The sequence below is a fragment of the Amblyraja radiata genome, chromosome 18 (genome assembly GCF_010909765.2).
Source record: "Amblyraja radiata isolate CabotCenter1 chromosome 18, sAmbRad1.1.pri, whole genome shotgun sequence".
In the NCBI taxonomy this organism is placed as follows: Eukaryota; Metazoa; Chordata; class Chondrichthyes; order Rajiformes; family Rajidae; genus Amblyraja; species Amblyraja radiata.
The window spans coordinates 24626328-24638858 of NC_045973.1; the positions used below are offsets into that span (position 1 = coordinate 24626328).

Consider the following 12531-nt stretch of genomic DNA (forward strand, 5'->3'; position numbering starts at 1 on the left):
TTTATTATTAATGTTTAATGTCTTATGTGTCATTCTTAATGTCACTGTATGTCATGTTGTCACTTGCGAGCGGAGCACCAAGGCAAATTCCTTGTATGTGAACATACTTGGCCAATAAGCTTACTTCATTTATTCATTCATTGCAGTAATGCAAGAGGTTGGTGAGCCTGCACTTGGAATGTTTTGTTCAGTTTTAGTCACCGTGCTGTAGAAAAGACAGCATTAAGCTGGAAAAAGTGCAGGAAAGATTTACAAGGATGTTGCTAGGTCTTGAGGGACTGAGTTCTAAGGTAAGTTGAGCAGGTTGGGATTTATTTCTTGGAGCGACAGAGACTGAGAGGTGATCTTATAGTGGTCTTAAAAATTGTGAGGGGATTAAATCAGGTGAATGCGCACAGGATTTATTCTAGGCTTGAGGAATCATGAACGAGAGAGATAGATGTAAGATGAAAGGGGAAAGATTTAATCAGAACCTGAGGGGCAACATTTTCACACAGGAGGTGGTACATATATGTATTGCCCTGCTAGAGGAAGTGGTTGAGGCAGTTACAATAATAATAGTTAAAACTATTTGGGCAGGTAAGGTTTGGAGGGATATGGGTCGAATACAGGCAAATACGTCCAGCTTAGGTGACATGGATCAGATGAGCCGTGGGGCCTGTTACTGTACAGTATGATTCTATGATTCTATCTGACAGTTTGTCTCCCAGCCACTGTGAATGCTGACTGCATGGGTCCCAACAAGCCATGTACGTCAGCTCTCCAGTTGTTCATTGATTTGACTGTAAGGGCCACAATTGGCTAATCAGGCCGTGTAGGTTAAGGGCCTCTCCCACTTGGGCGTCATTTGCGCGTCACGCAGATGGCGCTCAAAGATTTTGTACATCCCAAAATCCTGGGGTGCCGCGAGCGACCCTGCCTACGTCACTATGCACCGTATGCGCGTAATGCGCACCATGCGTGCGTCGTGACGCGTAAATGATGTAGCGTAAATTACACACAAATGACGCCCAAGTGGGACAAGCCCTTTAAGATTAAAAAACAACAGACATTGTAAATAAAAATTAAAATGAAAAATGCTGGAAATACTCAGCAAGTCAGACTGCATATGTGGAAGAGACACAGAGTTAATATTTCAGGTCAGAGATTTGGTAGGCAATCTATATAGATCACCAACAAGTTCTAAATCCAACCAGGTGGTGCCACAACCAACTGACAAATTGTACTGAGTCTCCAAAAACTGCCAATTTTGACTGAATGAGTCCTGATGGCAGCGTAATCTGACTGTCTGTTTCATAGAACATAGAACAGTGCAGCACAGGAACAACCTCAGCAAATGTTAATTCTGACAGCATAATCTTAATAAATATCGTAACCGATGGTTTGCATCTCCAAGCAGCTTGCAAATCAGACCGTACATGTTTACAATGTGATCAAACTGGCTACAGGGGTCACCAATAAAGTCTAAATTACATTCATTGGGTCTTCGGCAACAGTCAAATCTCATTATACGTCTCTCTAACAACTGTCATATCTTGCATGTTCCAGAAAACAGCCATATCTGACTGTAAACATCCTCAGCAACTGACATATTTGATCGTATGTGTCCAAAGCAATGGCTAAATCTGAATATTTGGGTCCCTCAACAAGTCAAATCTGACTGTAGGTGTCACCAATATCCTCCAAATCTGACTAAGTCTCCTGGCATCTACTAAATCTATGTGTTTGCAACAACTGCCATTTCTTACTCAATTGTCCCCAAAGACTACCAAATGAAGCTGTGTAAATTAGTAATAATTGCCGCATTTGACCATATCATTTATGCAACACAGTTAATTCCAACTGCCAACGTCTACAGTCTGGCTGCTCACTTAATCTGACCTGGGACATTGTGCAACACCTGCTAAACCTGGCTGTATTCTTGATCACATAATCTGCATCTAATTTCAGCACCCCATTCAGATGCACTCAATCTCACAAAGCATTTTTATTTACTGATGTAGTGACTGAAGCAAGAGTACAAGCAATCCTGAGCTCCCATTTAAGGGAGTGTAGTCCTTGTATGTAGCCTCGTACCTAACATTAAAGCAATGCTCAGTAGAAAAGGAATAATGTTATCATCTTTCTTAGTTTTGATGCAGCGTACATTTTTGTCCCCTGGTGCTTTGAACATCTTGTATCCTCTTCATTGATTCTCGACATCTTTGTTTTCCTGTGAAATTGAGAGCCATATTTCCTGGAACCTTTGTGCTTCCTGCTGCAGGACTAGTGCCAAATGACAGAAAACTGCCCCTGTGTGTTTTTCTTCATTGTTCAATGTGCAGTCTTGGCACAGCAGCCCACAATGCTTGAAGTACCTTATGTGAATGTCAGAAGGAACAGTCAGCTGTTGGAAGCCTTCATTGTCATGGTCATTGAATCTAAATAAAATATACTGCATGGCAATCTGCATTTAAATGTCTGGTGAAACATCATACAATTATTATGCTGTTTGGAGCACAAGGTCTAATCTAAAGTCTAGCTCAGACACCAAAAGTCACACTTCTACACCTATGTTTGCTAAATCTAAGAAAGTACATTGTATACACATGTCCCTAGTTGGAAATGTCGAATGACTTAAAAGTCTGAGGGGGAAAGTTTAAAGGAGATGTGCCGGGCAAGTATTGTACATAGAGAGTAATGGGTGCCTAGAATGCACTGCCAGGGTGGTGGTGGAGACAGATTTGATCGTGACGATTAAGATGCTTTTAAATAGGCACGTAGATATGAGGGGAATATAGATCACCTGCAGTTAGAAGAGATTAGTTTAACTTGGCATCGTGTGTAGGAAAGAACTGCAGATGCTGGTTTAAATCGAAGTTTGACACAAAATGCTGGAGTAACTCAGCGGGGCTGGCAGCATCTCTGGAGAGAAGGAATGGGTGACGTTTCGGATCAGGGGAGTGGGCGGGACAGAGATAAAATGTAGTGGGAGACAGTAAGACTGATGGGAGAACTGGGAAGGGGAGAGGATGGAGAGAGAGGGAAAGCAAGGGCTATTTTTGGCTAAAGGGATCAGGGGGTATGGAGAGAAGGCATGATCATATTGAATGGCGGTGCAGGCTCGAAGGGCCGAATGGCCTACTCCTGCACCTATTTTCTATGTTTCTATTTTAAGTTAGAGAAGTCAATGTTCATATCGCTGGTGTGTAAACTACCCAAGCAAAATATGAGGTGCTGTTCCTCTAATTTGCTCTGGACCTCACTCTGACAATGGAGGCCCAGGACAGAAAGGTCAGATTGGAAATGGGAGAGCTGAGCAACTGGGAGATCAGGTAGGTTCAGGCAGACTGAGCGGAGGTGTTCAACGAAACGATCGCCGAGCTTCCGCTTGATCTTGCCGATATTGCCGACCTGTGGGGTCTGTTTCTGTGCTGAACTGTTTTATATTCTTTAACTTTCAAAGATCTTCATGTAAACCCATAGGAATGCTGGTATATTCTTCCACCTTTTGAACAGCAGACTATTACCATTAACAAACATCAAACACAAATCGTACATTCCCAAAAAGCATTTATCTATATGTATATGGAACCTACAGATAAATGCTTTTTCTCTTGAATTCTGAAATCACCCATCTGGATTATGGTTGTTCTGTACCTTAATTTCATTTATCCACCTTAGTACGTCAATTCTTACTCCTTTTGTACAATGGAAACATTTGTAACCTCAGTTTTGACATTTTGTATTTACCTCATTTCAACAAGTTTTGGGAGGATTTGTTGAATTCCAGATTTCCGTGACCTCTTGTGTATCCATCTGTACGACTTTTGATCAAATATTACTTAAGCAAGTGCAATTTCATCTCTGTTGTCAATTCAGAATCCAATCCCTTCTCCCTGCCTTCTCTTCACTCTTTTCCTCCTCTCTCTTTGTCTCTTCCTCAGTTACTCCCCAGCTCTTCCTCCCCTCCTCCTTTCTTCACTTTTGCATCATCATTCTTCCTTCTCTTTGTCTGTTATGTGGTAGTTAACTGTTACAAGCAAGCATTGAACTATAGTAGCTCTGAGATCAAAGTTGTCAGTCACATGCACAGAACTCTAGAAACCTGACACCAAACTAAATATAATAAATCTACCAATTTGTCAAAAAGAAACAAATGGGTCTGTAGTAATCTTCAGGGAAGTGTAGCTGTCACCCCTACCAACCAGCTCTAAAGATATAAGAACCAGTAACATGGCCAGATGATCTTTGAGACTGCATTGGCAATTACCAACATTAATGTTTGTGATTCATTAGCTCGCTGGTTTATAGTGAACTCGTAAAGCAGACATGGCAAGTAAGTTTTTAAGAAGGAACTGCAGATGCTGGAAAATTGAAGGTAGACAAAAATGCTGGAGAAACTCAGCGGGTGCAGCAGCATCTATGGAGCGAAGGAAATAGGCAACGTTTCGGGCCGAAACCCTGCAAATAACCCCCAGCTACGGGTGCAGGTTTAACGGTGGATGTATTGGGGGTTATAGTGTATACATTACTGGATACGGTAAGGATGTCATGATGACTATATGGAAGAGATTATGTTATTTTAATAGGTGCATTGGTTATATGGTGGATGTATTCATGATGTGGCATACTCCTTGGTTATGTTATACCCGTATAGGCATTTATATACGGGTATATGGATGCCTTTATGGTGAATTATATTCAGTGATGTCAGAAATTATATTGTGGATGTGTCTGTGGCCATATGATGGGTGTGCCAGTGATTAGAAATGGGTGTGTTGGTCATTAGATGTTAGGGTATTGGTGATTATCTGGAGGATGTGTTTATATGTGATTATATGGTGGGCGTGTCGGTGATTATATGGAGAATGTGTTGGTGATTATACAGTGGGTGTGACAGTGATTTATACATTAGTCGTGCCGATGATTATATGTATATACATTGCTTATGTGATTTCTGTTTGTTTTGTGATGGTGTCTTGGTGATTATATGGAGGATATCAGTCATTCAGCTTTTCACGTTGGGCTTTGACACTTTGAATCATTAATTAGAAAATGGCATCCTTCTGCTCACGGCCTCTGTATTCACAGCATATTCCTATATTTCCTGTGTGCATGTAACTTTGAAATTAATTTGTATTGTTGTTAAAATTAATCACAAGACAGAGTAGTTCTAGAGCCCTCTACAAGGAACTCTGATCTCCTATGTCAGACTTGGTTGATTGAGCTTAATATAACATTCTTACACAGTTCTTCATAAATATGCAGTTATATTTTATGAAGTACTGGTTCATTGAATCAAATCACTGCAACTTGAAAAGCCCTCTCCGATTTAGAATCTAGCTAAATTAAAACCATTTATTGTAAAGCTGAAGATAGACACAAAAAGCTGGAGTAACTCAGGGGGACAGGCAGCATCCCTGGAGAGAAGGAATGGGTGACTTTGCGGGTCAAAAGCTGTCTTTTTTACAGGATAGTAATGTGTTTAGTAATGTTAAACTCACTATTTTCTACAAAATGAAATCTTCACTGTGCATTGAATGAGTGGCTCTCCCCCTTCTGCCTTTCCCATAGCCACACGCACCACACAAAGGAACTGGCAACTCACTCTCGGTGGAGAAGCCTCAGTCTACTCACTGGGTATGCCGACAAACACACCTTGGGCAAATCTGGTGCACTCTCACTTGGGGAACTCCAGTACATACTGTACACCAAGGAAATTCCACAGGGAGGAGAGGTGACTTGTTTATCCTCAAGGAGCCTCACAAACGTGCAAAGACACACAAAATGAGAGAAGTTATAACACGCTCACTCACTCATACATCGATTCACCCTGGGAATTCCAACACCCTTTTACGAAGGAAATGTACCACATCACAGTCAGGATTTTGCAAACACATGGCATCTGCACAAATCTCTAACCAATACCAACTAACCCTATACCCGCCTCAGAAGCTCCGAGTTTTGTAGGACTTGAAGGTATAGGCTTGCACTATAACAAAAGAGCAACTCATTGGTCTTACAACATTCAAAGAAAGGGTTTTGGTGAGTTTACTTATTCAGTGCATCTGAAACTGAGTGTGTTTCTCATTCTTATTAATGTTGGGGTAGTCTTTGCATTGGAACATTATCAAGTCCTAACAACAGAAATTAAGTGTTCCCACACAAGGGAGGTGTGAGCAAGTGTAAAGCAGTGATTATGACATGGTATAAATCTGAGTTGCCATGGAAACGCCATAACACGCCTGAGTCCAAGTACTTCCAACTTTTTTGGTTGCAAATTACTGACTATGCTGTAAAGGGCAGCATTTTAGCAAGTAAGAGGTTTAAACATTCAGGATGGAGTGAATTGGTGACCGACAGTAAAAGGAATTTGGTGCGATTCGTAACCAAGTTCATTCTGAGAAAGATTGATCATGATGGAAGTTGAGAACTGGTGATAGAGGATTGACTGAATTGAATGCTGTGCTTGAAGATGCAGCTTCTTCCAGAGAAGAACATCTTATCTGTAGAACCATTGCCAAATTGAATATTGGCTACTGGTTGAAGACACACTAATCTGAAGCCTTTCTTTGTATTTATTCTTATATTTCTTTTAGGAGCGAGACGTTTTATACTTTGATGCAAAAGCAGGAACATCAGATGTAAGTCCAGAAGTTGAATATTCATTGCATGTGTGACATTCAACTTTCGGATGTAACTCTCTGTCTTTGGTGTTGTGAGAGGTCTTGTCTCAGTGTGGTGTGAGATGCTGACAAACAAGGAGAAGAGCAATTGACTCATGTCTTGATATAGAGGCTGATAACTACATGGGGCAAGACAATTCAATGGACAGAATCAAATTATACCATCACAGCTCTCCTTTCTCACCCCCATCATCCTGAGCTCCCATTCTTACTAAAGCATCAAACATTTCATTCTTCCAATGGTTTATCCAGTGAGTGGCTGACCATGAAGATTTAATTCCGACTGTGCTGAGTTGCCCATCCACTGTTGCAAGGACGCATTTACTGGCTGTGGTGCTTTTGAATGTACGAGAAGGAAATCTGCCAGGAAGTCCATGCCTGATAGTACTCAGTGGTCGTTTCAGGAGCTATGTGAATGAGTGCCCACCATAACTAAAAGGGTTGCCCACAATTGAAGATCACCAAGTTCTTCCCAGTCCTTGCCCTCTTTAGGTATCAGAAGGTTGCTGGCATCTGTAGATCTGTGTCTCAGTAAAGGGCAATGACTGGGGGGGAAAAAAACAAAGTAGTGGAAGAACTCAACAGGCCAGGCAACATCTGCGGAGGGAAAAGGACAAAATGTCATTTCGGGGTCAGGACTCTTTATGTTTCCTGTCCATTTTCCTCCACAGACGCTGCCTGTCCCACTGAGTACTTCCAACACCCTGTTTTATGCTCAAGGTTCCAGAGTATCTTGCGCCTCCAAGAACTGGGAAGGATAAGCTAAATGAATATGCATTTGAAACACTATGAATCTCTATAGTCCATCAACTCACTATGGGAAACTTCGTAGAATGTGGCAGCAAGAATATCAGATAAGAGGCCAGGAAGACCAGATGGTCTACTTGGTCTGTCCCATGCTATACTGACTGAGTGTGATTTGCATTCACATTCACTCTAACCACTCAACCGTACACAACCTCCAGAGGATTGAAGAGACCGACTTTGAAAATCACAGGTTTTCTATCCAATCCCCACAAATGATGAAACAATCTTCATTTGCCCACAGTTGTGTTGGCATTTGATATGTGATATTTGTTGCTTTCACGTTGTGTGTTTATGTTGTTTGCTTTGTACGTGGTAGTGTCCCTATAATTAAACTCCCACCTCATTTCCCAACATAGCCAATGTTTGCCAAATGCCTTTTGATGTGAAACGTGAAGGATTGTCGCCTTCCCTGTGTAAAGTATCTAACGACAATCATTTTATTTAAAGTGCATTTCTGTGCTGATGAAAGTAAGTGCTGGAACACTGCCAGTTCTGGAACTCCTTGTCAACATGAAGCCCTCTCCAGTCAGGTACTGAATGGTGAAGTTACAATGAAACACATCCACAGTTACAGCCACCTCAGGGCACTCTCCACTGCCCCACATGAGGCTAATATTTGGTATCAGTTAGCACTGAGTTGTGTGGTTGGGCTCTTGCTCACTGAGGACAACATGGACAACAGTCATTTTACATCAACCTCAAGGGCGCTGGACAGACTGATGAGTCAAACTGGAACCAGAGAGGATTCTCCTCGGGTTGTGGAGTGTAGGTCATAGCTGTGCTCCTATAGACTTTATTGGTATTGCCATTGGTTTATTATTATCACATGTACCAAGATACTGTGGAAAACTTTGGTTGCGTGCTATCCAGTCAAATCATACCATACATGAGGACATCATCACCGGTGATCACTTGGAATCGAGTATGATTGTCTTCCTGGTAGGTTCGTTCCATGGTATTTCCCACTTGTGTATGACATCCTTAAACGTGGGGGGGAGACTGGTTCACAAATAGCTATCATACGTACTTGACAGAGACAGACCTGGGTCCAACGGCACGGACTCCGCGTCGGATGGAAGTCTCTCCCTGCTGCAGCCTGCTTTCACCTTCCCAACCCTATGGTGCAACTTTGATTGGCCAGCCATTATCCTCTGCCTGTTTGACCATTGATGCCATGTGCATGAGTATAATTAAACCACACACAAGCACAACAGGTAATGAAAAGAGAAACAAAATACCAGAGTGCAAAATATAGTGTGACAGCGTTATTATGTTACAGTTACAGAGAAAGTGCAGATACAAACACGGGCAAGGCCTCCTATTTAAGGTCCCTGGAGATGATGGGTCCAGGGAACTTAAATAACTCCACAGATGTGACTGTGGTGTTGTTGATGGTGAGTGGGGGGAGGGGGAGGGGGAGCTCTCCTAAAGTCTACAATCAATTCCACTGTCTTAAGAGCATTGAGCTCCAGGTTGTTGCGATGGCACCAGGCCGCCAGCTGTGTCACTTCCTGTCTGTAGGCAGATTTCTCCCCCCATCCTGGATCAGTCCAATGGGGTGGTTGCTGGCCATGAAGGACAGGGGCCTAGGTGGTGGAGTTGGGGAGTTTTGGTGGTAAGTGGTTGATTGGACAGGAGCAACCAAGCAGTCAAATGGTTCAGCGAGGGTTGTGCTGGGTGAGGTGGATGGCAGCCCAACTATCTAAAGGTGGGGTGGTGTTGGACAGCAGTCAAAGAACATGTTCAAGCCATCTGTTCTGGTAAACCTATGATTTTGCATCTTCTTATCAGATCTTCTTGATTAGTATGGGTGTCGGAGGGTATGGGGAGCAGGCAGGAGAATAAACCAGGAGGCAAACCAGAAGAAACGTGTGCACAAAGTGCACAGAGGAGGAGAGATGGAGGAGCAATGTGTTAACAACTTGCAACGCAGTTTCTCCCCGACTTTCACGTGCTTAGAACTTCACACCTCTCACATTTCCACACGCCCTCTCCCCACACAATCCTTCACACCCTTTCCCTCTGCCCACACACACTCCAACTTCACATCCTCTTCTTACACACACTCATTCACACCCTTTCCCTCTCTCCACATGCTCCATCTTCACATCCTCTCCCTCTCCCCACACACTTCATCACACCTTCCCCCCCCCCCCCTCCCCCCTCCCCCTGCACTCTCCATCATCACATCCCCTCCTTTTCCATACACTCTCCACACCCTCTCCAGCGTTCTGCATTCTCAGCACAGTAAAGGTATAATACAGGACTACATACTTGCTGAATGGTAATTGACAAAGCTGAGTAATCTGACAACCTCTGGATCCACTCAGAGATCTGCAGTCAGGCCACATTGAGTGTTGATGAACAGTAAAAGAACTAATGCCTGGAGGAGACTCCAAAAACATCCCCATCCTCAGCATGCAAGTACTTGAGACAAGGATTCAAACAACATTCCGACAAACTGCCAATCCCAGTTTCCTCCTGAGATCTCCGCTATCATGGAGCCAATCTTCCGCCTATTCCATTCACTCCACATAATTTCCACAAACAGCTGCAGCACTTAATACCAAAGATCCTATAGCGGTATAAGATCTTTGCTTAATACATCAAAGTCTATGGCTGCAACAACATCCCATCCGCAGTACTGGAGACCTGCACTCCAGAACAAGTCGTGTATCAAGACAAACTGTCCCTGGACAGGTTAACTCAGGCATCGACATGAAAATGTGGGAAATTGCCCAGCTATGTCCTGTTCTCAAAAACTAGGACAAATCCAATTCATTTAATTGCCACCCAATCAATCTACTCTCAAATATTCATGAATAGAAGGTGTAACAGTGCTATGAAGTAATACTCACCAATAACTAATTCACTGATGCAAAGCTCCATCTGCCCCTAATGGTTCCACCTATCACCTACCAGCCTCTATCATATTGCCCTTTGTACTTCTCTATATAGCAATCTTTCCTCTCACCTGGACTGATTGGAATTGTCGGTCTACACCTTTAGCTTCCACAGATGCTCCTTGACTTGTTGAATTCTTCCAGCCTTTTTCTTTGTTTGGATTTTGCAAGGACTACCAATCTCCAGACCTTGGTTCAAACATTGACCAGGGAACTATATTTTAGGGGTTAGGTGGGAATGGCTGCCCTTGACATCAAACCAACATTTACATAAGTATGGCATCAATAAGCCCTGGTAAAGCTGAAGTTTATGGGCATCGTGAAAACACACCCTGAGTGGTTGAAGTCATACTTGCAAAAGGGAATAGATTGTTATTGGAGGTCATCAACTGCAGGAATTCCCCAGGGCAGTTCACATGACCCATCCATTTTCAGCTGTTCCATCAACGTCCTTTCTTCCATCATAAGGTCTGGTGGGAATGTTCACTGATGGTTGCACCATGTTCAGTTCCATTCATAACTCCTCAGCAAATGAAGCAGTCCACAAGCAACGAGATGCCAGGTAACATTTGTGCCACACATGTGCCAGGCAATGGCCATCCTTCGACAAGAGTGAGTCTTAGCTACTTAACTTGACATTCTTAGTCCTAAAGATGGATCCTCGACCTGAAACATTAACTCTATTTCTATTCCACAGATGCTGCCTGAAATACTGAATATTTCTTGCAATTTCCATTTTTATTTTCCTTAGCATTCAACGGCAATGAGTCGCCATCAACATCCTGGGATCATTATTGACCAAACTCTCAACAGGACCAGCCTCATAAATTATGTATCTGCAAGAGAAGGCCCAAGGTTTGGAGGAAAGCAGCAAATAACTCACCTCCTGACTCCCCAATGTCTTGCTGCCGTCCTCAAGACACACATTTGGAGTGGATGAGTGCAACTTTTAACAACGCTCAAGAATCTTGGCACCGTCCAGGAAAAGCATCCCATGTAATGTCCCATGTACACCCAGAGAGTTGTGAATTTATGGAATTCCCTGCCACAGAGGGCAGTGGAGGCCAAGTCACTGGATGGATTTAAGAGAAAGTTAGATAGAGCTCTGGGGGCTAGTGGAGTCAAGGGATGTGGGGAGAAGGCAGGCACGTGTTATTGATAAGGGACAATCAGCCATGATCACAATGAATGGCTCGAAGGGCCGAATGGCCTCCTCCTGCACCTATTTTCTATGTAATTGGCACCCCATTGTCAACCCTAACATTCATTCTCTCCAGATTGGTCAACCTTGGATTGTTTTCTCTGGAACTTCGGAGGTTGAAAGACCTGATAAAAGTTTATAAAAGTATGAGGGGCCAAAGATCCTGTTCCTGTGCTGTTCTGTGTTAACTGCACATCTACAGAATGCACTTTGGTTATTTGCTCAAGCTACTCCAACAGCACCTCCCAAGCTCATCTCCTCTATCACCAGGAAGGTCAAGGGCAGCAGGTGCAAGTGAACACCTCCAACTCCAAGTTCCCCTCCAATTCCACACCATCCTGACTTGGAAATATATCACAGGTCCTCCTTTGCTGTGTTTAATTTCTGGAACTCCTCTAACAGTGCTGGGTAAGAGTACCTTTACCAAAAGGACAGCAGGAGTTCAAAAGGCAGTTTATCCTTTCTTTACCAAAGGCAATTGGGGATGGTATGTAATGCTGGTCCTGCCTGCACTGCCTAGATCCAGAAAATATATTTTTTTAATATCTTACTATGAATAGAAACTGCTGTAAACTCAGGAGGTCAGGTGACGACTAAGGAATGAGAACCATAGTTAACACTTGAAGTTTCTTCTTCATCACAATCCCTTAGTACATATTGGGACCAGTGGGACTGATCTGCCAGCTGTGGAAGTACAAGGATATGCAGATGGGAGGGAGCAATCCTTCGACTCCTCAACTTATGATGACACATAACCGGGGTTCGTCCTTCTCAAACGTTGCCACTCTCTGCACACACTTCCCCCTTCTTATACTCTGCAGTCTCTCCACACGCTGCCTCCTTAATGTACCCTCCCACTCTATCCACACACTTTCTCGTTAACATATTCTGCACTCTCTGCTCACACTTCCTCCTTCACATACTCTACACACACTTCTTGCTTCATGTACCT

At 43.2% G+C, this 12531-nt stretch overlaps 1 protein-coding gene across 3 annotated transcripts in view; it reads left to right on the forward strand.

Moving 5' to 3' along the window:
• cacna2d2 (calcium voltage-gated channel auxiliary subunit alpha2delta 2) overlaps positions 1–12531 on the forward strand; it is a 374530-nt gene that overhangs the window by 208618 nt on the left and 153381 nt on the right. For 2 of the 3 annotated variants that reach the window (XM_033036873.1, XM_033036874.1), the window contains exon 5: positions 6582–6626. The exons of the other annotated variant lie outside the window; for it this stretch is intronic. In XM_033036873.1, coding sequence (XP_032892764.1) covers positions 6582–6626 — 45 coding nt within the window. The remainder of the gene's footprint in view (positions 1–6581; positions 6627–12531) is intronic. 3 annotated transcript variants of the gene reach the window in all.